We start from the raw sequence: 24581 nt of genomic DNA on the forward strand, positions 1-24581 counted from the left end.
TGACAAATGAAACTTATAGCTCCAAAATCACACGCTGCTTTGAAACTTTGTGCTAAAGAAGCTGTAGAGCACATGTAGGGGAAGGATTGAAGCAAGAACTCAAGAAAACTGGAGGAGTGATTTCTGTTTTTTTTACAGTAACGGCTCTATCCTGCCTAGTACTTTAAACGTCTCCGTGGCCAAAGGATGACACAATGAGCAAGCCAGCAAAGGCTGACCTGAGAGCCTACCTTACACAATAGCTGCAGCAGATGAGGGTGAACCATCCGGGAGCAAACCATGGAATTCCCCAGGCCTGGAATCAGGGGCGGTCAGGGGTGCAGAGTGTGTGTGTGTGTGTGTGTGTGTGTGTGTGTTGGGGTAGAGCTCTACCAGCCACCCCGGTGGAGCCCCTCCACCATCTCCATGGCTGTGCGAGAAGGAGAGGGAAACTCCTGTTCTGAGATGCGGGATGGAGATTTAAAAAGTGCAAATTAAAACACTGGGAGCTACTCATCCAGGACCAAGGCAATGACATAATCCCAATGCCCATAAACATTGAAAACAGTTATGGACAGGAAGACACTAGATGTTGTTTACCTGTTAATTCATGGGGAACATTCAGGTTTCCAATCACAGTGGTTAACAACAACAAAAAATAGTGGGAGAAACTAAAATTTTTTAATGTTATAAAAATTCCAGGGGATTCCAATCATACAGGCACTTAACTTACTTGGAGTCAAACACATCACACTTTCTGAGAAAGACTGACAAAGAAGACAAAAGAGACAGAGGGAGGAAAAGAGGAGCGCAGGGAGGGAGGAAAGGTGGCTGTGGGACAGTAGGAGATGGACGAGGGAGACAAGGCCTGCACTTGCTCAGGGGCTTCACCTGGGGAAGGAGACCAGGCTCCCACAGCCCAGGAAAGACCCCAGCGGCAGTGCGGGGCTATGTGCTGCTCATTGCAGGGATTTTTTCAAGACAATTGTGAGTAGACAGGATTTTTCTCCTCAGTGATTTTAAGCCTTGAATCTTCAATTAAGATGTAACTCAGCTGTAAAAATACAGTCAACACATCTGTGCATTTTCTGGAAAGAGTACACTAAGTGCTATTCCAAACAGAAGTGTAGATTTAGCAGATGCAGAACAAATAAGCATGCCATACATTTTACTAAGTGTAGCTTTCATGCTCTCCAGTCTCTGTCTCATTGGTTAAAATAAACGTTGTAGTATGTTAGAATCTATTGCATCAGCCCCTCTGGAGATAAATTTCATAGAGGTGAGGGGTAAAAAGGAAACACATTCAACCAGCTACCGTAGTTTTTCATTGTTAACCATTGCTTTGGACTGAATGTTTGTGTTCTCCCAAAATGTATATGTTGAAACCTTAATCCTCAGTGAGATGATATTAGGAGGTGGTAATTGGGGTTCAATGAGGTCACAAGGGTGAAGCCGCCATGATGGAATACCTTTATTTAAAAAGGATACATGGGCGTGCTCTCTCTCTCTCTCTCTCTCTCTCTCTCTCTCTCTCTCTCCACCCCCCCTCCCCCCGCCCAAGGAAGTCATATGAGGACATGTCCGAGAAGATGGCCTCCACTAATAACCCAACCACCTTGGCACCCTGATCTCAGGTTTACAGTCTCCAGAACTGTGAGAAATAAATGTCTGCTGAGTTACCCAATCTATGGTACTCTGTCACAGCAGCCCTAACCAACTAAAGCAAGTTCACTCCAGTCGGGATATAACAGTTTTTGATTTAGAAAAAAAATTAAGTCATAAATAGAAAATAACAGCAAATGGATTTAATGTGATATTTCAGATTTTCCTTGTAAAATGGTGCCATGATAGGGATTTCATTAAATCTGGCTACCTTGAAAATCAATAGAGAGGTGGATGGAAAATTTATTCAATTCTTCCTATAAATAATGTTTTCTAAAGCACTTTTAATTAAAAGAACTTGGAAACGAACAGCTGACTAGCTCTAAAAATGTATAACACCTACTTAAAAATATATGTTAAACTACTTATTAGAATATTGGGGTGGGGAGCATTTTTCTTATTCTGTATTCAGAAAGCTGCCCTCAAAATTAATCCATGACCCATGACTGGAGATGCAGATTTCATTGCTGCTTTGTAGCAGTCTTCCCACTTCCAAGGGAAAATGGCTCAAACAGAAAATAAAAGCAATTATCTTACCATCTTCCTTAAAGACTAACAAAATAATACAAATATGTAACAGCCACAATCATAAGAGCAAGCAGTGTACATAGCACTTTCTGCCAATGAAGTCCTGTTCTGGGCACCTAATTTAACATCTCATTTAGTGCTTAGGAAGCAGTTACTAGTATTATAAGCTTATTACAGGTTAGAAGCCTGAGGAACGAGAAGGTGAATAATTTGCTCCTGGTCAGACAATGGCTTCCCAGTTCTCGCTCTAAAAAACCATTATCGCTCTACATTACCACTCAATGTAGTAAAGTCAATGCAATTTTCTTTAAAAATGAAAGAGAAGAAAGGGAAGGGGGGAGAAGGTCAGAGGATGAAATGGGAAAATCATTAAATTTAGTCAGTAAGTGAGACATAGGTTTCTAACAATGAGTTACTAATCATGTTATATTCCTTTAAGATAACATACATAAAGATCTTATTATCCAAAATAAATTGTTCTGAAGACAAACATTGCTCAACAAGTACCTGCAGCCATCACCTGTGAGACACCTGCAGTGTCTATTCTCTCTTCTTCCAACAACAGCTCTGGCTTTCAGGTGGAAAGGAACCCACCCCCGTTTCAAGTCTATGTGACCTGGCCGAAGCCAATCAGTACATCTCATTCTCTAGCCACAGTGATTGCTTCAGGAATGAGCACATGACCCAAGCCCAGCCAATCAGAGTGACCCTCAGTTTTTCCATAAACTCATTTGTTTCTGCTGGATTCAAACTAGAAAGGAAATCTCCTGGGGACTGATGGCTGTCATGCTGTAACCGTTGTGGACCCACAAATGAAGCCAACAGCAAAGAAGCAGAACCAAAATATGGAAGGTTTTTGTCCAGTTCATTGTGGTCCATCAAACCAATTCATCTTGACAATTAACCAGGGAAAAAATAGTACTGAACTCTCCCCCTGAAATGTTCAATTCTGTAAGCTAACAAATTTGCTTTTTTCCAATGTCCTTTAAGTTGAATTTTTCTGAAATGTACATCTGAAAGAATCCTAATATAGATATCAGTACGAGAAAGTCACATGAGGGTAGAGTTTAAGAGTGACAGACCCTTAAATTTTGGGGTTGTTTGTTACTTGGTTGACCTGTCCTGACTAATGTCTTAATACAACAATCAAAAGCATTCATATTAGATTACACAATCTTTTATTTCAACCTGTCTTCAAAACTTTACTCTCTTGACCTTACATGTTGCCTCCCTACAAAGATCCCAGGTCAGGATGTCAATTTCTTTGTCTGCTTTCTCAGCTTTATGCTACCTTCCAGCTGTAGAGTAGAAGAGCAATTCCCAAGACCGAGAAGACCAGTACTGCCTTAGTATCCAGCTCTGCACTGATCCTTGAGCTGGACACATCTACTCCTATTGGACAATTCCCTCCTTGAAATGTTCTCTTCCCTTGGCTTTCCACTACTCTCCAAGTTTTCCTACCTCTCTCATCACTTCTTAGACTCATTTTCATTTCCTCATTCTTTCCAATAATTCTTTCTCTATCACCCTTTAAATTCCCTGCTTCCTTCTATGCTCTCATCCTCTGGAGGTGATCTCAACTGTTCCCATGGCTTCAGCTACCAGGTATATACACTGAACACCATAAAACTTTTATCTCCAGTCTAGACAGGTTGTGAACCTCAAACTCTACTGACATCACCAATAGGCACAAAATATATATCCTAAATTGAAATCACCACCTTCTCCTATCACCTTAAAATCTGCTCCTCTTTCATTTGATTTCCCTTTGCAGTAGGTCCCTTAGCCATGGTCTGGGAGGATGATTTAAGTCCCTCCCACCAATAACTAAATAAATAACTAAATAAATAACTATAACTCTTTCCACCCTCTAAATAAGGTATGTCCCTTCCTCTACACACCTCCTGCTATTGACATTTATATTTTCTTACCTAAATTACTTCCAAAACCTCTTCACCAATTTCCATTATCTCTAGTTTTACTCTCCAAACCATTCCAGATGGAGGACACACCAATCTTTCTAACATACACATCAGATGATTTCCCTTCTCTACTGGAAATCATTCAATGGCTCCCTACTATCTTTGGGATAAATAGTTCTCTGTGTCTTCTGAACTCTAGACACTTTTAGCCAACTTCCCAGTGGCCATTTATTTCTCCAAGCTCGCAGTGACTGACACTCAACACATACCCTTCCTGACCCTGAGTCCAAATCTGGGTTTCTATTATGTTCCTTTCTCCGTGAAGAGCACCGCCATCTCACCTGTACCTACATCAGATACCTGCACAGCACTGCTGGGGACCCCCAGATCTCCCCCCAATATCCCGCTCATCACAAATCCTTCAGACTCTTCCTATTCAAATCTACACTCACCAGCTTCTCCTCAAATCCAGTACAAACAGCCTTGCCCGATGACTAGAATCTCTCGTCAGCAACAGCCTCCTAACTGATCTTTTTCTAACCTTGTCCTGCCTTCCAAACCTTTCTCCTCACTATAAGCAGAATGGTCTTTCTAACATGTTAATACGGTCATGATTAAAACTTCACAGGGATAGTCCACTGCTTTCAATATCATAAAAAAATCGCTTTAGTGGAGCATGGGACTTAGTGAAGTAAGATGAAAAAAATAAATAAATAAAAGAACAGATAATAGCCAGATACTGGGGAGGGCGGGTGACTTTAAATCCAGGGGTCAGGGCTAGCGTCTTGCACAAATGACGGTTCAGAGAGACCTGGAGGACCAGAAGGAACTAGCCTTGGAGAAGGAGGCTGACTTCAGTTTGCTTACTTACCATCATCATCCCCACTGGGCTGCGTGCTCCCTGAGCACAGGGCCTCTGACTTATTCATCGTATTAAACACCTACACAGTGTTGGGCACTCAATAGGTTTTGAAGACATATTTGATGAATGAAGGGATGCAGAAAGTTTACATTTAAATTTTTGGTCAGTCCAACTTGACGATAATTGTGTGCGCACATATTTTTGTACATTTGTAGACATAAATTCGTAAAACCTCTAAGCAGACAAATTTCTAGGCAGCCAAAATTCTAAATTTCTAGGCAGACAACAGTGAATGGGATTTAAACTTGAAAGAGCAGTTTTGCTTTCCTTCAATCCTTCTAAAATACTTTAGTACAGATCCCATACAGCCATCTCTTACAAGCAGAAGCCTTGAAAAGGTATCAGAATGCATGAACCACTGGCGAGGACACTGCAGGATATTGCAGCCCTCGAACCACAAAAACCCACATGAGTCGTCAGGCTGGGCTCCAAGTCTCCCTGGCTGGGAGCCTCTTGACAGGCGAGAATTGTTTTAATACAAACACAAACCAACATCAGATATTCAGATTCGTATAGAAAATGGTTGCAAGTCATTATGGTTCATGTCTACTGAGCAGGGAGAAAACAATAAAGGATTCCTTAAACTATATTGATGGCATTAATGATTGGATTTGATTCCAGAAAATAAGATATTCAGGTTCATAATCCCTTACTGGCAAATTACAAAGTGTTTTTTTAAAATAAATCTGGCAGCAAAACTTGACATGAAAACATTTATATCTTTCATTTAATCTATTTGGTGTGACTATTCCTTTGTTTCGCTACAGAAACATGATGTGTTTAATTACAGGGTACTGCCTCTGACCCCACAGAAATATTGGGTAACATATGATAGATGTAATGTATTGTTTTTCTAAAATACAAAAAAATTCTGACCTTCAAGGCACATCTGGACCCATAGGTTTTGGCTAAAGTGTCTGCATCTTATTATAACACTCCCGCAATTCTGTTATCTTGAGTTATAAAGCTTCCATAATGTGTGGGCTTTGAAGTGCTCAGCAAAAGTCAAGTCACAAAAACGCATTAGCATGATTTGAGCATTTGGAAGTGATGTAATTGAAAACTGGTTCAGAGTTTCCTTGCAGATTTGACTTGAAGTCTGCATTTATGCCGCTATTATTGCTTTTCCAATAAGTACACACTTCCCTGAGCTACAGATGCTTCTGAGCCTGAGGGAGATTTACAGGTCAGTCCTTTACACCACACCACACCCAGCATCAATCTGGGCATTGCAATCTTTTGAATAATTTGCCATAGCTTCCAATGTTTCAAAGTGTTTCATCATTCTCGTTTGATAACTTTTATAATTTTCTTGTACTTTATAATTTTTCTCCTCAAAGCTTCAAGCAGCAGCACCAACCTGCTGGGAGCAAGGTCTCCACTCTTTATAGCGCACACACCCAAGACCCAGCAGCAAACCTCAGTATGTACATTATTTCTGACGCTCACAGTCACCCTGTAGAGACATCTATTCTTCCCATCACACAACTGAGCAAACGCAGGCTCAATTTGTCCAAGGCCACGTGGCTAGGAAGTGACAGAGCAGAATTTGAACCCAGGGATGCCTGGCTCCAAAGTCTGTTTCTTCCAAAACATCATGGGACCAATAATTGGCCCATGCTCCAATCTCATTCTCAGCTTGCACATCTTGGAAGGATCACTTTGACTCTGCTTCGTCCTTGGTAGCAATGAGAGTGTGACTTTTTTTTTTAAGACATTGACTGTGCTCGTCATTTGACAGTGTCTTTACACTTTCATAAAATGAAGGTGTAGTATCTGGTTTTAAAAGATTCAACTCTAAAGCCATCTAAAACATCAATGAATGTAATATTGCTTTGGTATATTTTAAATAAATGAATACAAATAATTGTAATTGGGGAGGCTTATCACCAAATACAATAAAACCAGATGTTCAATAGTCACCCACCTTTTAGAAGGGTCATCTACATTTATTGGAAATATTATTATACAAGGGAAAGAGAAAGGCTTACACCAAATAACAACATAGCATAAAAGGACAGAGACGGAGATCATTAATGATTTTAATTATTTTAAGGCCCATGAAAATTAGAGAAATATCAAAGCACCCACAATGTTAAGGGTTTATTACTACAGCATTTTAGAGTTTACTAGTTCAAACCTTTCAATCACAGCAAGTTATTAGCAGTGAAGGGATGAACCCTCTTAAAAGGATTTTTATTTCAATGATAAGGCGTTATGGACAAGACGGTCTAAGTTTAAAAAAATTAGTAGCAAGCGCTAGTTGAGTTAATCAGTTAAAGACAAACTGTGCCCTTGGAAAGCTAAATGAAAAAGCAACAGTAAAGCTTACAGAACTTAGCTCGTACAATTTGCCTTGAAGGCGGAAGATTGGATCCCTGAAATAGCAAAGAATTATATGCTTTAGTTCAGAAAAAAAAAATTTTAAATAAAGTCTGTTATTACCTCTTCTCCTTTCAAAACAATGGAAAAAAAAAATCTAGAGCAGAGGTTTCAATTTGTTCAATAATTGTACCTCTGAATTGAAAAAAAAACAAACCCTATAAAGTCATCATTGTTTTGACTTGAAAAGAAATAACAATGCAAATATTCATTATCACATAAAACATAAAAGAAACAGCAAACTGTCGGAGTTAATGCAATCTCTGCAGAGCGCTATTAGTCAGAGACAGCGGGTCAGCCCAAGACACAAAAACTCAAAACATCAGATCCTCTTAGGAATTAACATCTTTATTAACCAATAGGAATTTGGTGTGGCAGAGATTAAATCCAACAACTGCCTTCTTTATGAGCTGTCCCTTCACTGTTACCAAGCTGTGCAAATGTGTGAACTAGTCAGCGGCACCAGAAAGCTCATGCAACTACTCGCCATATTTTAACCTTGAACTGACTCACAGATTGGATATTAAATCCAATTTACAGGTAATGGAAGCAAGCAAAGTAGGACACAAGGAGTCAAATTTGAAAAGCAGAGCAAATAGCAGAGAAGTTATTTAAAATAAATCAATCGAGTTAACTGCATAATATAGCAACAAAAAAAAAGCAATTCATTCTAAAAAAAAGGAGCCAAAAAAAAAAACAAAACAGAAAGATGCATTTCCAGCAAAATTTGCACATGATTAATTTGCATTTAAAAAAACAGTCAATCAAGCGATTTAGTTCAAATTCTCTGGGGCATGCATGCACTGATTCTTTGAAACAATTCCTACCTGATTTCCAACTGTGTTTTTCTTGTGAACTTGACTGCTCCTCTGTTGAGCACTGGGAAAAGGAAAGGAGAGCCGCACTGAAGAAACTCATAAGATATTTTTCTGAACAAGTACCAGATAGTAAAATATATACAGGCTTTAAAAATATATCAGTAACTGAAGCAGAGCTAATATAAAAAAAATGCAGGTCAGTTTAATTCTGGAAGCAAAAAGAACTTAGTGGAACTCCTAGTACTAATTAGCAATCACAAACCAAAAATATACTAACAAGAAAAGCCGCAAGTATGAATCAGTAACAGTATGACTCAGTGCAAGCATTTGTGATGGCCCGCAGGTATACAGAAGAATTGCAATAAAAATTAACAGTCAACAGTTATTAAGTATACACCATGTTCTAAGTGCTTTACAAATATTAGTGATTTTTAATGTTAACCCCTGTGAGGTAGTTACTACTATTATTCTTCTCATTTTACACATGGAGAGACTGAGTCACAGAAAAGCTAAATGGATTTCCCAAAGTTACTCAGCTAATAAGTGGTGATACCAAGTAGTCTGAATCCAGGTCCCAAACTGTTTGTGATAGCATTCAACCTCATCGCTTTGAATTCCACTGTATTCAACACCATTTTTTTTTTTGAAATTCTTTTTTTTTATTTTTTATTTATTGGGGTGACAATTGTTAATGAAGTTACATAATTTCACCACCGTGCATTTTTAACGTGGACTTGTTTACCCAGCTCTAGACTCAGATGTTGTTGACAATTCATCCTCATCACTTGGGTGTCCAATGGGCATCTCAAACTTAATGTGCAAAAACTGTATTCGTAATGTCCTCCCTAAAACCTGTTCTGCCCAGTCTGCCCCTTCTTCATTTGTGGCAATTCCATATTTTTCCAAGTACTTACCCCCAAACCCCCGATTCTTCTTTCTTTCACACTCCATATCCTGTCATGAGCAAATGCTATTGGTTCTACTCCTTAAAATGTATTTAAAATTCAACATCTTTTTAACACTTCCTTTGCTACCACCTTGGTCCAAGCCACCGTTCTCTCTCACTTGGATTCTTGCAATCACACTAGTCCCCCTCACCTCAGTTCTCTACATAGAAACCAGAGTGATCCTTTTTGAAAGAGGGTCTCATCACTCTGTTGCTCAAAACACTCTACTGCTACACAACACCGTTGCCCTCAGGGTAAAACTCAAAGCCCTTGTTCAATGGTCCACAAGCCCTACTCAGCTAACCCCACCCTGTTTAACTCATCTCCTCCTACTCTCCACATTCAGTGCAGAGGTCCAGCCACACTGATCTCCTTTCTTTTTTCCAGACCCGGCCATTTTACTCCCACCTCAAAGCCTTTATCATATCAGCTGCTCCCTCTGCCTAGAACACGCTCTTCCCCATATACCTGCATAGCTCCCAACATCACCCCCTTTGAGTCTTTGTTCAAATTTATCTTTTCAGTGGGACCTACCATGACCACGCTGTTCAAAATTGTATCCCTCCCTTCTTCCAAGATTCTCATCCCCTTCACCCTGTTCTACGTTTCTCTATGGCCTTTTTCACCTTGAAACATACTACGTAGCTTACTGATTTTTTTGTGTGTTCATTGTTTGTCTCCCTCCATTAGAATGTAAGCTTATTGTGAGCAGGGGTTTTTCTCTGTTTCACTGCTATATTCCCAGAGCCCAGAAACTACCTGGCATGGACAGTAGTTGGCTTCAGCTTCTCTCTGTTGAATAAAAAGCCCAATGAGGTTGATACCATTATGGGGTTCAGAGGCAGGTATGACCTTAACAATTTAGCCCCAGCACCCACATATTTCGGTACTGTATTATTCTCTCACAAAAGAATGAATGGTATCTTTTGGTGAATCTGTAAGTAAACACCTATCGATATAAGAAAAGCCACTCATTTTGGGTATGCTGGGAAGACTGGCGACACTGAGCCCTTTAACTGGGGGTTTACTAGTTTATAGAAGCTGTTTTGGAAATTGATGGAATCATCTAAAATAGAGAAGAGGTAGATAAAGTCATCAATCACCTGTTTAAAGTGATGGGATATTGTAATTCAATAGAACATCAGAAATCAACACCACACTTAGAACAGTTGTTAGAATAGCAAGCTTTGAGAATCTCCCATGATGTGTTTAAGGCTGCTTCTCCCTTCACTCAAACTCATGAAAACCATATTTTATATTCAGCTGAGGGTGGGGAAGAGGTGGCTGGTGAAAGGCCACACTGTATCTAATAACTAAAGATAGCTGGTGCTTATTATTGTTTTGCAATTTGCTCGTTTCAGAATTTTCAGCTTCTTTCTTCTCTCCTCATTCTTTGTTGTTATTTTTCTAGTTTTTAGGTAAATGTGGAATTCCCTTAATCACTGTGAAAGTCATCTCTCTCCAACCATTTCTCTACATAACCCAAATCTACGTTATTCAGGTTTTCGTGGTGAAGCTGTGAATGAGGTGAAGCCTGTGTCTGCCTGGGACCAGGGGTCTCATGCACCCACCTGCCCTCTGGCTGCCCACTATGCTCTGCGGCCTGGAGTACGTCTCAGATACAAGTCTGCCTGGGGCTTCTGAGCTTTCCCAAGTGTTCTTTCTCCGGGGCCCTCCAGGCTCTCCTCTTTTCTAGGAAGACATGGGGAAGCTACCACGCCTTCTTCCTGGTAATTGTCACCTCTTCCAAGTACCATAATTGTGTTCAGAAAAAAAAATTTTTTTAAGGGGAAATGTTTTAAAATAAGTCACTGACTCGTGGTAAAAACTCCAAACTATGACAGGCCCACAGGTGTTTACTTTGGAGTAGGCAAACCATTGGAGACCCTCAAATTATGAGTATGTCCCCTTAAAATCACAGAAGAGAAAAGAAGCTGAATATAGAGCAAAAGACACAGAGATTGTGGATGATTCTGTGCTACCTTATGCAGAGAGTAGGACCTCAGTGCACCTTAGCTTCTTAGCTGTAAAATGTGTGTGCGTGTATGTGCGTGCATGCGTGTGTGCGTGTGTGTATTAGAGACAGAGACAAGAGGTCAGGGACAGGACTAGCTGTTTACTAGTTTCCTTTTAGATCCAAGATTCCTTGAGACGCAGTTACTTCCAGAAGCATATGAGCTACCCTAGGTGAAGAGACTTTCTGACAGTTTTCATCTAATTAATGCGTATTTAGAATCTATCACTTGTAAGAATATACAGAAGGAAAAACAGATTTCTTTTATAGCCAATCTCAAGTATTAGTGTTAGAACAAATACGAAATTACCTTTACTTTCCACCTAAAGAATAATCTTTTTGCAGCAACTAGCCCCATATGACATATTTAGGTACTTGAAATCATTCCGTAAGTTATTAGGTTGGCACAAAAGTAATTGCAGTTTAAAAGGTTAAAAATTATTGCAAAAACCACAATTACTTTTGCACCAACCTAATACATAATAATAAAATAAGTTGTCACATTAGGAAACATCCCTGATCATAATTCCAAAATCCTTATTTAATAATGTGTTCATGGGGAATCATGGAGGGACATGCAAGTTGATTTGATTCTTTGGATATAATCTTGGTCATGGGTATTTAACTGGTTATCTCTGTAATATTATAAAACAGACCTATGTATAATGTTTCTTTTGTCATAAGCTAAAAATATTAGGACACCAATTATCTGCAAGGCCCTCAGTGGAAAATATAAACATGAATAAGGTATAGTCCTTGTAGCCTACAATTTATCTAAAGCAAGTGGTGAGATATAGACACAAAACACAAATAACAAAGAAAGAATAAGTTCTATAAGAATAAATATGTGTGAGCATAATATAAGCCCCCACCCCAAAAGTGCTTCTGTTTCAAATGTCGGATATAATTACCCCCATAGCTTCTTATTATGTGTCTGTGTATATTTGTTATTAATTGTATAAATTCCTATTATTCACAAGTCACTGTGGAAGGCTTTGCTAGAACACTAAAACATATAAAACAAACTTAGGTTTATTAGTTTAATGTTCCGAGATATAATGATCTTAAAAGTATCTTTGGATTTATGAGACTAGTTGCTGCAAAAAGATTAGACTTGAGGTGGAAAGTAACCTCTTGTTACATAATTTGTAAAAAATAAGAGCACATTGGAAGATATTCAAAGAAAAAGGAACTCAGGTTACCTCTTAGCTCAATTGATTTTTTGCATATTCATTTCTATTGATGCCCATGTGCACACACAATAAAAGATTCAAATAACAGAAGAGTGTGCCAATGGACCATTTACCAGATAAATCCTATGCAGACTCATTACTCTGAATGTTCAGAGACCAAAAAAAAGAGAGAGAGATTATTTTGGTCTGACATGATACGAGATTTTCACAGACAACTTGAAGGTACAATTTTAATAGAGAAAGACAACCAACTGCATTCCAAGAGAATGGAGTAGTATTAGCAAAGCCAGGAGGTAGAAAAATGAGGCATGTAGGAAAGTTGTGGAAAGTAAAACTATTAGAGCAAAATTATACAACTGTGGACTCAGATTTGTAAATGACCTTAAAAGCCATCGAGTACAATAACTGTATGTTAGGGCCAATTACAGAGAACTTGGCCGTTACACTAGAGGCAGCAAAAAGTATTCAAAGTTTCTGAGCCAGCAAATGGCATGATCAAAGCAGAGTTTCAGTCAGTTACCTCCCTGAAATGGGCAGCATTGGCTTTGAAGCAGGGAGGATAGGAAGCAGCCAGCCTAGACCCTCCTCTGACTGCTGGAGTCCTGCCCAGCCTTCAAAGTCCAATCAAGGACCATTTCTGGATGATGCCTTCTCACAAACCGCCAGTTATCTCTCCTTCCATGAATCCCCAAAGCTCTTGGTCTGTGCCTATATTATATAAGCAGGATTGTGTTACAGGCAGATCTCTAACTCCCTTCCAACAATGTCTGCTCCTTGATGGTCAATGGGGTACTGTACTAGTCTTGGTATCTCTACCTCTCTCAACACTAACATCACCTAACACCGTGTCGGCTGAAGGGGTCAGCAGAAGACAGATTCTGCAGAGCCTTGGATACCACACTAATGAGTTTAAACTTTATTCTGACAGTAATAGGGAATCCCAGAAGGAATGAGAAAGAACATGACAAGAGGCAAGAAGACTTGTGACAACCCAAACGAAAGAAGAATAACTTTAGGGCACCAATTACCTACAAGGCACTCTGTGGAAGATAGAAATGATGATAGGAATAGATAAATTCCAAAAAATATATAAGAGAGGTAAAATCCAATGGACTTGGTAAAGATGGAGGGACACAAAGATGAGGGGAATGAGGAGTAATGAAAGACACTCAGGTTTCTGGTTTAAGCCACTGGAAGTTACTATCCACGGAGAGTGGAACAATGGAGGAGGCATAAATTTAAGATCAGATGATGAGTTTATTTGGGAATATCATCAGGCTGAGACTTCCCTAGAATATACAAGTAGAGATGCCCCGTGTGTAGCTGAATATGACACACAGTCGAGGAAGAGTTCTGGAATGGAAATCTAGATTTACAATCGTCAGGTAAAGTTGGCAACTGAAACCATGGCTGTGAGTGGTGTCAGCAGGAAAGAATGGGGTCTATAGAAAAACACTGATAAAAGCCTGTTCTTAAACCATGATGAAAGAATAAAGAACTCCAAAATAAAACAGAGAAGGCAAGTCTAGAGCAGACAGAGGAAAACGAGGAGATGTGAGGGGTTATTGAATCAAAGGGACAGATCTCTTCAACAAGGAGTGCTTAATGGTGTCAAATGAAGGACTCCATTGTCCCTTGAGTTAACTGTTTTGTCCCAGCCAAAAGCATTCTCAATGAAGGGGTGTGGTAGAAACAAGATTGCAGTGGGCAGAGAAGTGATAAAGAAGAAAGGGTTGCCCCAAACTCTAGGTCAACTCAAAGAGGGAGCAAACGAATCAAGGACATGGAGACCCTCAGAGACACAGATTCCATGGCAAATGTCAGCTGTGTCTCTCCCTTTACCATTATGTTGTGTGTAAGAAGACCTGGAATTAAAAGAAACTTCAGCAGTAACCATGATGGAGAAAACACTAGCAAAATGGCAACACATAGACTAAGGAAGTGGGAAGGAAAGGCCGATCCTTCACAACTTCAGTGACAGAGCATTTAAAGAGCTGACTGTTTGTTCCTGAGTCCTGGGGTTTGTTCAGCAGCAGTAACAAAGTTACTTCCTTTTTCTCTTCTAGGAGTCACCATCATAGGTCCCCACCAAGCCATCAGTAAAGTACAGCCCACTGAAGCAGGACTCAGACAAATGGGCTGCATTCCCCATACGCTGCAACTGTGCTGTCCAAATACAGTAGCCGATAACTAGCTGTGGCTATTTAAACTACAAGTTTAACTAGTCAAAATTTCATTTTTATCTCATTTGCATTTCCTCTGTTTTACTAACCACAGTTCAGCTACTCAGTAGTAGTTAGCAGCTACTGTACTGGACAGCACTGATTATAAAATATTTCCCTCATCTCAGAAAGTTCTATTGGACAGCACTACTCTGGAGTAAAGAAGGTCTTTTAGAATGTTCTAGAAGATTATGAACACTTAGTGAGAGTCCTCAGAGTGTGACTTACCACGTGCAGGCCTGGCTCCATCCAATCAGGTTGAAGCCCATGGGAGATGGAAGCTATCCATCCAACCAGAAGCCAAAGGGAGATGGAAGCTATCCATCTAATCAGAAGCCAAAGGGAGATGTAAGCTATCCATCCAATCAGAAGCCAAAGGGAGGTGGAAGCTATCCATCCAATCAGGTTGAAGCCAAAGGGAGATAGAAGCTACATGATGTCCATTCTGCCTGCAGGATTAATAGTGAAGTCTCAGGCTAAATATTGTGCAAGAAAACCTTCCAGAACTTGGGGGCCTATGAAAGAAGTGTGACTCATCTCCTAAGATTCATTTTAAGGCTGAAGATAAAGTTCAAAATAACAGATTTGAGAATGAAAGAGAAAAAATGGAAGTCCACTTATTTTTTAAACGGTGCTTGGAACACTGGAATGTAGAACTTATCTGAGCAGATGACACTAACGTCCTTGCAAGTTGCTCAACCCTGATAAGAGTCCCACTAAGTAACCAGGTATTTAATTCCTAAATTTGCATATGAGTCAAAAGAAGGATATGGCTCTGATCTAATACCTAAATTTTGATTCCACAAGAAAGAGAACATTCTGCTGTAAGAACAGAAACAGAAACCCTAATGTAGTAGAATGTGACCATGTATCAGGGAAAATACAAGAAGGACGTAAAGGGAACGACCAAGATTGCTTTGGAATTTGGTGCCAAGGTTCACATCCACTGCCTTTTGTAAAATGGCAACAGAGGCATTCCAGAGGATCAGGAAAGAGATATAATGAATGTTACCACCCATAGAATTTTCATGGTGCTCATATAACAAGATCTGAAATCTGCACACTGTATCATTGCCACTGTGAGAAAACAGGTGTTGGGACCTACTCAGCAGATTCAAAACCAGACCTTGGTCGGCTGCTTGTGTCCTAGAGACATTACCCTATGGGTCCCTATCTGGGGCCCATTTTGCTCATAAGCTACTGCAGAAATTTTAGTAACTCAGAAGGCAAATTCTGCCCATGGAACAAAAGGAGAAGGGCACAAGAATTTGAAGATTCACTTCCCAAGGCATTCAGCTATTCAAAGCACAGGGTTACTGAGAGAGAGGAAGTGAATGAAGGAACAATGGGACTAGCTCTTGGTTTCTTAAATAACAAAAACCAGTTACACTGTGTAAATAATAATAATAATAATAAATAGAACATAGGGCTGTATTTTTTTTTTTTTAACAAGGAACAATGACAAATTAAAATCCTTAAGTCAGGCGGAAAGTTGGCATTTTCTTCCGGAATACGGGACTTTCAGGTTCAGAAACTGTATCACAGTTGAAGGATCATGCTTTCAGAAGTCAGGAAATTCCAAGGCAAGCCTACAGCAGTGCCCACTTGGACACGTTACACATGGTACATATTTTACGGTCCGTGTTTAACAAATAGCTGGAAGATGAAAAAAAAAAAGGGCCACTTATCCAACCTGGCAGAGTAAATGCTACCGCAGACAGAAGAGTTTTGAGATATTCTGAAACCTACTCTGAGAATTAATATTCCATTATCCTAATTTTAGCAATTTGCTTTCTTTTGCCAAAACGTTTAGAACAAAAAGTCATCACAGATGAAAAAAAATACATGTGTATAATACTATATACATTACCATCCTGTAAGTCTAAGAGGTGGTCTGCCCTCTTTTGACAATTCTCTAAAAATCTCGTGAAACAAATGCGTTTTTTTCTCAACTTGAGACCTTAATTTTCTACCTTTGGAACCTGAAAATACTTACATAATTGTCTTCAAATACGGCTTGATTTTTTTCTTCCTTGATGGAAACAGCATTCCTGCCAACTTTAAAATTTATAGCTACAACCATATTTTTTTAATTTTCAAAAGCACAAAAAATACTACCATCCCTTAAAGTGATTTTGAAATGAACATTTCTTGATCTTCACGATTATTCCATGTCACACTGAAATGTACTCCAACTCAGCGTACCTCTGAATCTCAGTGCAAAATATTACATTTGGAGGTAATATCGACAACTGAAAAATATTCCAGTGGCAATCATATTCCAGGCATTATATTTCATCATACAAATAAAATGGTGTATCTAGAAAGTAAATTTCTCTGTGTGTCTGTGTGTATCGGTGTATATGAGTGTGTCTGTGTGTGTGTTTGTGTGTGTGTCTATCTATGTTTATGTGTGTGTGTGTGTGAGAGTGTGCTGTGTGAGTGTGTCTCTGTGTGTAAATATGTGTGTCTGAAAACTTCATTAATTTGATCTCCCGATAACCTGAAAAGTATACAAGACAGGGATTATTTATTATTCCCCTTGGTAAGAGCAGTAAACTGAGCTACAGAAAGGTTAGTGATTTGCCAAAACCCAAAGTTCATCAGAAGCAAACCCTGGAAAAGAGACTCCAGACTGCTGGCCCCCCAGACCAGCCCTTTAAAAGGAAGTCTAGGTGTGTAGCTTGATTAGATGCGAAATGTGCAAAGCTGCTAGATTTCTAAAGCAGTGTGAACAATGCTTCTTTTTTCTCCCCCACCACCATAAAGGTTCAGAGTCTGTCTCTCTGCTGGAAAAATAGGGGCAGCCACCTGGAATACAGAGACTGAGCCAAAAGGCTGGGTTTCAAAGTATTTACATTTGCAAAATTACATGCCTTTGAAAACCTAGTTAATATAATACTGTAGAAAATATGAGAATTTACTGGGGAAAGTAAACTCTGGGTCTTTTTTTCTTTAAAAGTAAATAAAAGGGTAACCAAGGGGGGAAAAAATGCTTCAAGAAGAGTCTAGGGGTGAAATTTAAATTGTGACACTGGTTACAAACCGTGTTCAAAAACTGAGTCGTTCCAAACAGACGATGACTTTCTCTGCGGTTCTTGCTTGACTCGAGATACCACAAAGGGCAGTGCTGTAACATTCTTTTCACTTTTACGTTATGGTGTCAAACTTACATCGATGTCTGCTACACTTTTATAAGAACCTAACTGGCGTTTGTAATCAATAAAAATCACCATTAAAGGCAGCGTTCCTGCTCTTTCAAGTGACTCAAGGATTGGTTTTTCTTTGAAATCCTGCAAGGAAGCAAGCGAAGTAAATGGAGAGTGTGTCGATTTAAATTTTTATATATGTTTCTCCATATTTTTCAAGCATTAGGCAAGCTCCCAAAAGGCAACCATAATTTCCTTTTCTTTTTCTTTTACTTTCCCCCCATAGCAACTAGACGAGAGCCTGGCGCAGGCCACGTGGGCTGCACAGCAAACCAGACAGGAATTCTCAGGTCGCTTCTTTGGGACCTAGGGCCAACGAGGCATATCAGAGTCTAGGTGTCTTCCCACTGGTGATGGCAGGAGGAAGTGAGCAGTGCAGATGGTGAGAGCCACGGGAGCTGCCAGGGAGGGAACAGGTCTGTGTGGGACGCCTGTGGAGCAAATCTCTCTCTAGAAGCTGGAACGGGCCGTGTGGCTAAAAAGACAACTGACCATAGGAACACAATTCATCACAGTGTTCTAACAACTCCACACACAGACCACACACAGACAACAGTTGAGGAAAAACGAGCATATGCACAGCAGTCCCGTTTCCCCGAAAATAAGACCTAGCCTGACAAGCAGCTCTCATGAGTCTTTTGGAGCAAAAATTAATATAAGACCTGGTCTTATTTTACTGTAATATATCTTATTTTACAGTAATATAAGACCGGGTCTTACACTAGACCCGGTCTTATATTAATTTTTGTTCCAAAAGACGCATTAGATCTGATTGTCCGGCTAGGTCTTATTTTCACGGAAACACGGTAGTGGCCATTGTGTGTAAAATGCACGTGCACTGTTGGTTAGGCCGTCGCAACTACAGCCAAGTTTAGAATGAGACGATTTTCTGTGGGACAATTGGGACTTTCCTCCCGAAAATGTGCCTACAAATTCCTCAGGCCACTGCTTCGTTTTGATCACATGATCGACATACCTGTTTCTTCTCCACCAGAGTATAATTAGTTTTACATTTGTTGTATTTTATTTTGTATTTGCCCCCTTCTTGAATACGTGTTTATATAACAGTACATAGGCCCCTTTACTTTGTATAAAAGAGACTATGTTTTATATACCTGAACTTGGAATCACTGACATGCCACAAATCTATTTTAGAGGCCAAATTCCTTCAAAGCAAACAAAAACTGGTTCCACTACAGAGCAGGAAAAAAATGGTGAATTCAGGGTCTTGAAAATGCTGCATGATGAATAACCAACCCTGAATAATAAAGCATGATGTCTACATGACCATATCTGTGAATATAGCAATAAAATATTAGAATATAACAAAATACATATATGATGAAATAGCAATATAGAGACAAGCTTATATAAAATATATACACTTCATAGAAAAGAGAACATTCATCCAAAAAGGTTACATCTAAATTCACAAAGGACAGTTTTTTGAGGTTTGTTTTTTTTTTTAAAGGCCTCTATAGTCTGATTTAGAGATGTTGAAATAGCTTGTATCTTGTGAATTGCACTCAATGTTTAAAATTTATGTAAGGAATTGTTGCCAAACATATTTTAAATACGCATCTGGTACTGCTTATCTGTGGGAGTCCAAGAACAAACTGCAGCTCATCATCCAAAAACAATGAGGATCTAAGACAACGCGCCTTCGCAACCCACACAATAAAGGAAGCAACTACGTTACGGAGAGAACGTAGCCCCACGGCCACGAGGCTCACAGCTCCCAGGCAGGTCGACGCCGAATTAATATTGACCGAGAATGCACTCTCACAGGGTGGTGGGTGGTAGTGAAAACTCACAACGTGTATTCGGGACAGAGCAGCAGGAGGAAGGCATGTGGCAATCAAGTGTTTTACGTACTTTGCGAAGCCAATGAAATCTTCGTGGTTGGTGTTGATGTAGGAGACTTGGATGTCAATCAGCAGCAGTACCTGTAAGTCAGAGAGAAACGCTTCAATGAAAACCATCCTGAAGGTGGTGCAAACACTAAGCTCATGAATAGCCAACCAATTCTTTATCTCCTTGAGATCAATAAGCTTCATCACGAGAGCAAAACTCCAATCAGTTCTCTGCTACAAGATCAGCCCCTCAGAAGCGCCCTCCCTGCCTGTTCTATCTTCCTACGCTCCCTCCTGTTTCTCTGCCTTACTTGCCTCTGGAGCATTACCACTAGCTGACACAGACTGTAAGGACCCCGCCTGCTGTAGCCCCCAGTGCTTAGAACAGAGCCTGGAACAACACAGGAACTCACGCAAGGGTGGTCAAGGAATGAACAGAATACATGTTCCAGTAAACATGAAAATGTTCTAAGCACAAGGGGCTGAATAAACTCTGAGTCTGAGATTTGAAAGGTCTTCTGTAGAAAACATCCTTCAATGGGAGGCAAAGAGACTGAGAGAGAGTAAGAAGAGAGTCGGGCGACCAGAAGCTGTAAGAAAGGGAGTTTTATTCCAGAGATGTTCAAACTGAGCTCCCTGTCCCAAGGTTCCTTTCTCTTCTCCCACCTGTGGCCCTGGTCTCCTAGAATGCTGAGATTTGTGGACGGGGAGAAATGCTGAAGAGTGGCTACTAGTGTTCTCTCCAGCGTTCTGCACCTTGGTTTCGTTGAATGAACCTTGGAGACCGCAGTGAGCATTTTCCCCACTGCCTCCCTCCACTGAAGGAGACATCTGAATGCACTGGACCATCATGGTCCTTGCTCAGAAAAGCCCTCCCTGATCCACCCATACCCTCACCCAAGACCAGGCTGGAACACGCTGTTACCCTCACACAGCCTAGCTGTGCTATTTTCCATATGTTGCACCCTATACTTTGCATTTGTGATGTTTACCACCAATATAATTATTTGTATGTTAATTAGTTGATGTTTTGCTTCCCTGCAAGACGGTAAGCTCCATGGATGCAGGGATTACAGTTGCCTCGTTCCCCACTTTGTCCCCAGAACCTAGCACGATACGGATAGTAGGTGGGTGTCCAATCAATATTCGTGGCTGTCAACTTTATAACTATCTCCCAGCCTTGAAGAACAGTTTGCTTTCAAGGGAGCGATTTATTCCCGAATGATTAGCACATGGTCTATTGTTTCTCGCTCACTGCCCAATGCCTTGAGCTCTGAGGCTTTGCAACTGTATGTCTGACCAAATCTTGCTGTGAGCCCCAACGGGACGTGCCAAAAAGAGCAAGTGGGTCACCCCAAACCCATCCCCACTGCCGAACATAAAGGCATGGCACAGGCAGGCATTGCTGTGTCACTAACGTCACACTTGCACGAAAAAGTTTCATAGTATCAGACCGTTTTGTTTCTTCTCTTCCTGAAGAAAACGGAAGAGTTAGGAGGAGCGCTGTTTATTGGAACCTGTGGCACTGCCTCCATTCTCCCTGAACTAGAGCCTGATGCTGTTAGACTCCCAAATCCATTTGGCCGGGAGTTTGTATCAATAAACCATAATACTTGAGCACAAATAAACGGTTACCATCATAAAGGGCAAAATATCTACATAATTCTCCTCCTTGCCAAGGGCTGTCATGAATGTCTTGGACATGCACGCACATTAAGTTGGACCGCGGTGTAGGAAAAAAGTGGAAAAAAATAAAAACTGTGGCTGTTCTCATTCATATTCCTGGAAACTGGGAGTTTGTGTTCATCCTAGGAAAAGAGCCAGGTCACATGTGGGGGATGAAAAGGAAAAGGGTACATTTTTTTCTCTTTTTTTTTTTCCCCCTTTCTCAGTTTCTCACTGCCTTCTTCACCCACAGTTATTGAATATTTAGTTGAAGAAAAGTAAGGCTATCCCTGGCAGCCGTCTTCCCCACAAAATCAACCATTTCAACGTGCAGCTTCATGTGGGGGGGACATCAGGCACATACGGGTGTTCAAAAGACCTGTGTGTTAGAAAAAAACACACACAGAGATGGATGGTTTTCCACATTTTTCATTTTGAAGAATTCCCGCCCCCCCACCCACTCCCCCCACACAGCTTCCAGAGCAGAAGTTGGCAATAATTCCATTAACAAACAAACAAACTGCAGAACACCTCACACAGTTCCGGCAGGGAGGCCGGAGGAGACTGTCGCTGAGCAGCCACTTCAGAAGCACCACAGGGGCTGAGGGAGCACAGAGGTCAGAGCTCAGACGTGAGAGCTACGCAAACTGACATGTTCACGTGACTCACATCACGCGTGTTTTCACTATGCCACACAGGTCCATGTCAGAGGTGGCAGGCACCAGCTTCCTCAGGCGGCTGACTGTCAGACCAGGCCCCCGGAGATGGTCCCCTAGGAGGGAGCTCCTGCCCCATCCCTTCCTTCCCACTTGGGGAATTAAGGAACCACTGCATCAAAGTTGTAGGTGAAAAACCATTTCCCTTGAATTCAGAAAGGGCCGTTCTACCATGTGTCATAACTCATATCTACCATGTGTCATAACTCTTTGCGAATAACAACAAAAACAACTAAAATGAATGAAGAACTAAGAGCTGTGTTTGGATGACTTCATTTCATCCTCATGAAATGCCTACGAGTTAACTACCATGATTGCCCCACTTTCAGATGAGGAAACTGAAGTGTGAAGATGCCAACTAACTTGTTCATTTAACGGAAAGTAAACGGTACAGGTGGACCCAAACCCACAGCCCACAATCAACAGTGATGCTAAGACTGACTATGTCGTTTTCATGTAACAGAAACCCCGAAACATGAAACATGCAGAAGCTAACAACTCACTTAGACATGAACACAGAGATGATGAAGATAATTGTGCTACTTTGCCCTCAATAGCTAAGGTTCCCTAGGAATTAAGTAGGATATGTTGTCATTTAAATTTTCGAGAATAAAGACACTCAATTAAAACGGTTATCTTATTTACTGAAGGTCAGGTGTACAGCTGACACTAGAACTTAAGTTTTCTTGGTCTGGCAGTAGCCATGACATGAGATGTTGGGCCAGGGCAAGGTGGGGTCCCTTCTGACCTCAGGGGCCGTAGGCCCTGACCCTAGGCATCTGACCCTAGGCTTGATTTCACCGGCTCATGAATTAACATTGACTTGTTTATCCCCAATAAGTCACAAAGCCTATTTTCTCCCCTTTGGGCTATGGTGGCTATCCAAGGGTGTGCAAGTTGGAAAACAAGTGAAAACTATGAATCATGGTTAATTAACTTTCAAAGCACAATGATAAAAAGCAGTAGCAATGAACCCCAGAGCTCAAGCAGAGAGCAGGTTGCTGCTGGAGTCACTCACCAGTATCCCAACCTGCTGGGCCTCCAGCCCTGGGTGTCTCCACTCTCCCCTCTCACCCCCCACTGCACCCACTCATCTCACCCCTGCACGAGGGACGCGTGTCTCTCTCCCTGTGGTTTGTCTCTACTCTTGCTTCTATTTTGCCTTCCTCCTTTTCCACAGTTCTCTCTCTCCTCCTTTCCAACTCATCGGAGAACCACAAAATCTTGGAACTCTAACGTGTAGGGAGCTTCAGAGATCATACAGACCACAGCCTGGTGTTGTACATACATAGCAAAACAACAGTCCCCAAAAGTGATTTGAACAAGAACACGCAGGTATTTTGTGAAGAATGCATGGTCTGTGTCCAGCATCCTCTCCAAGCTGTCACAACTCACAGCTGTGTCCAGGAATCAGCATCTGAAAACTTGTTTCCCATTATAATGTCTTATAAATGACCAAGGGGAAAAAAAGCCACCTAAATGTAAGAAGCTTATAATTTCACGTAGTCCTTTTTAATGAATTAGCTTCACTTGAAATTAATCTTTTGAATTCACAGAGTTAGCTAGGATTTGAAGACAATTTTGAGGTCACTCCTTCCAAACCATATACGTTTACAAAATAGAACGAAATGTTTAAAAAAGCTGTTCTTGAAAGTGTTGTTTTTTTTCCTCACTGAAAGATTCCACGGATAAGCTGATGAATAGCTTTGTTCATTATCCTCAGGGAAAAAAAAAATCAAAACACTGAACATTTTGCATAACATTTTAGGAATTTATGACTATCCTGGCAACCATCTGTGGGCCCATTAAAAGCTAAGAACCCCTGTCTTCAGGAAAAAACGTGGTATATTTCTGGATTAGCGGTTTTCACACTGGGCTGTGTACATGCTAGGGGTACACACCATGATTCATGGGGTGTCGAGGAAAAAATAATGGAACCCTATTACTGAGTTTTAAATTTCATCCTTCTGAAGCCTTTATATGTGTTTATATTTTTAACATACACAAGATGTTAGCATAGTAACACATGTGTGGAATTTATAAATAAGTAAAAATAAACATGTGATTCTGCTCTCAGCTATTTTTTTTTCCACTTGGGGACAGCCAACCGCTGGAGAACATCAGACAACCTTGGGGAGACCTCCCATTCCCACAGGGATCCTGCCCACCTAGGACGGCCTCTTCTCACCTGGTCCTTTGTCTTCCCTTCTCGCTCGCGAATGTGGTTAGCGACAATCCTCTCTGTTTCCTCGCAGAGTCTGGGGAAGTTGGCCAGCTGTCAAGACAAATCAGATCTGAGTGTTAATATTCAAGAAGTTTATACCCCAAGAAAAGAGAAGCAGAGATAAGCGGTGTTATTTCACAAAAGATATGCATGACAATTCCAGAAGAAAAGTGACACAGCTAAAGCATGGTAGGGTGACAGAGGAGGCTCCGTGAGTGACGATCAGAAGTAACTATGTTACCTGAGAGGAAACACTTCAGAAACAGCAGAGAAATTACCTACAAAGAAAACGGAAACCCACAAACCCATCGAGCGCTATGATCTA

At 40.7% G+C, this 24581-nt stretch overlaps 1 protein-coding gene across 6 annotated transcripts in view; it reads right to left on the bottom strand.

Moving 5' to 3' along the window:
* DNM3 (dynamin 3) overlaps positions 1–24581 on the bottom strand; it is a 397977-nt gene that overhangs the window by 236967 nt on the left and 136429 nt on the right. For 3 of the 6 annotated variants that reach the window (XM_081025373.1, XM_081025371.1, XM_081025375.1), the window contains exons 11-14: positions 24221–24307; positions 19674–19744; positions 8223–8274; positions 7362–7391 (exon numbers count right to left, since the gene is read on the bottom strand). In XM_081025373.1, coding sequence (XP_080881499.1) covers positions 7362–7391; positions 8223–8274; positions 19674–19744; positions 24221–24307 — 240 coding nt within the window. The remainder of the gene's footprint in view (positions 1–7361; positions 7392–8222; positions 8275–19673; positions 19745–24220; positions 24308–24581) is intronic. The other 3 variants (XM_081025374.1, XM_081025372.1, XM_081025376.1) reach the window with 1 other exon arrangement.

Source organism: Rhinolophus hipposideros (genome assembly GCF_964194185.1).
Source record: "Rhinolophus hipposideros genome assembly, chromosome: 19".
NCBI classification, from domain to species: domain Eukaryota; kingdom Metazoa; phylum Chordata; class Mammalia; order Chiroptera; family Rhinolophidae; genus Rhinolophus; species Rhinolophus hipposideros.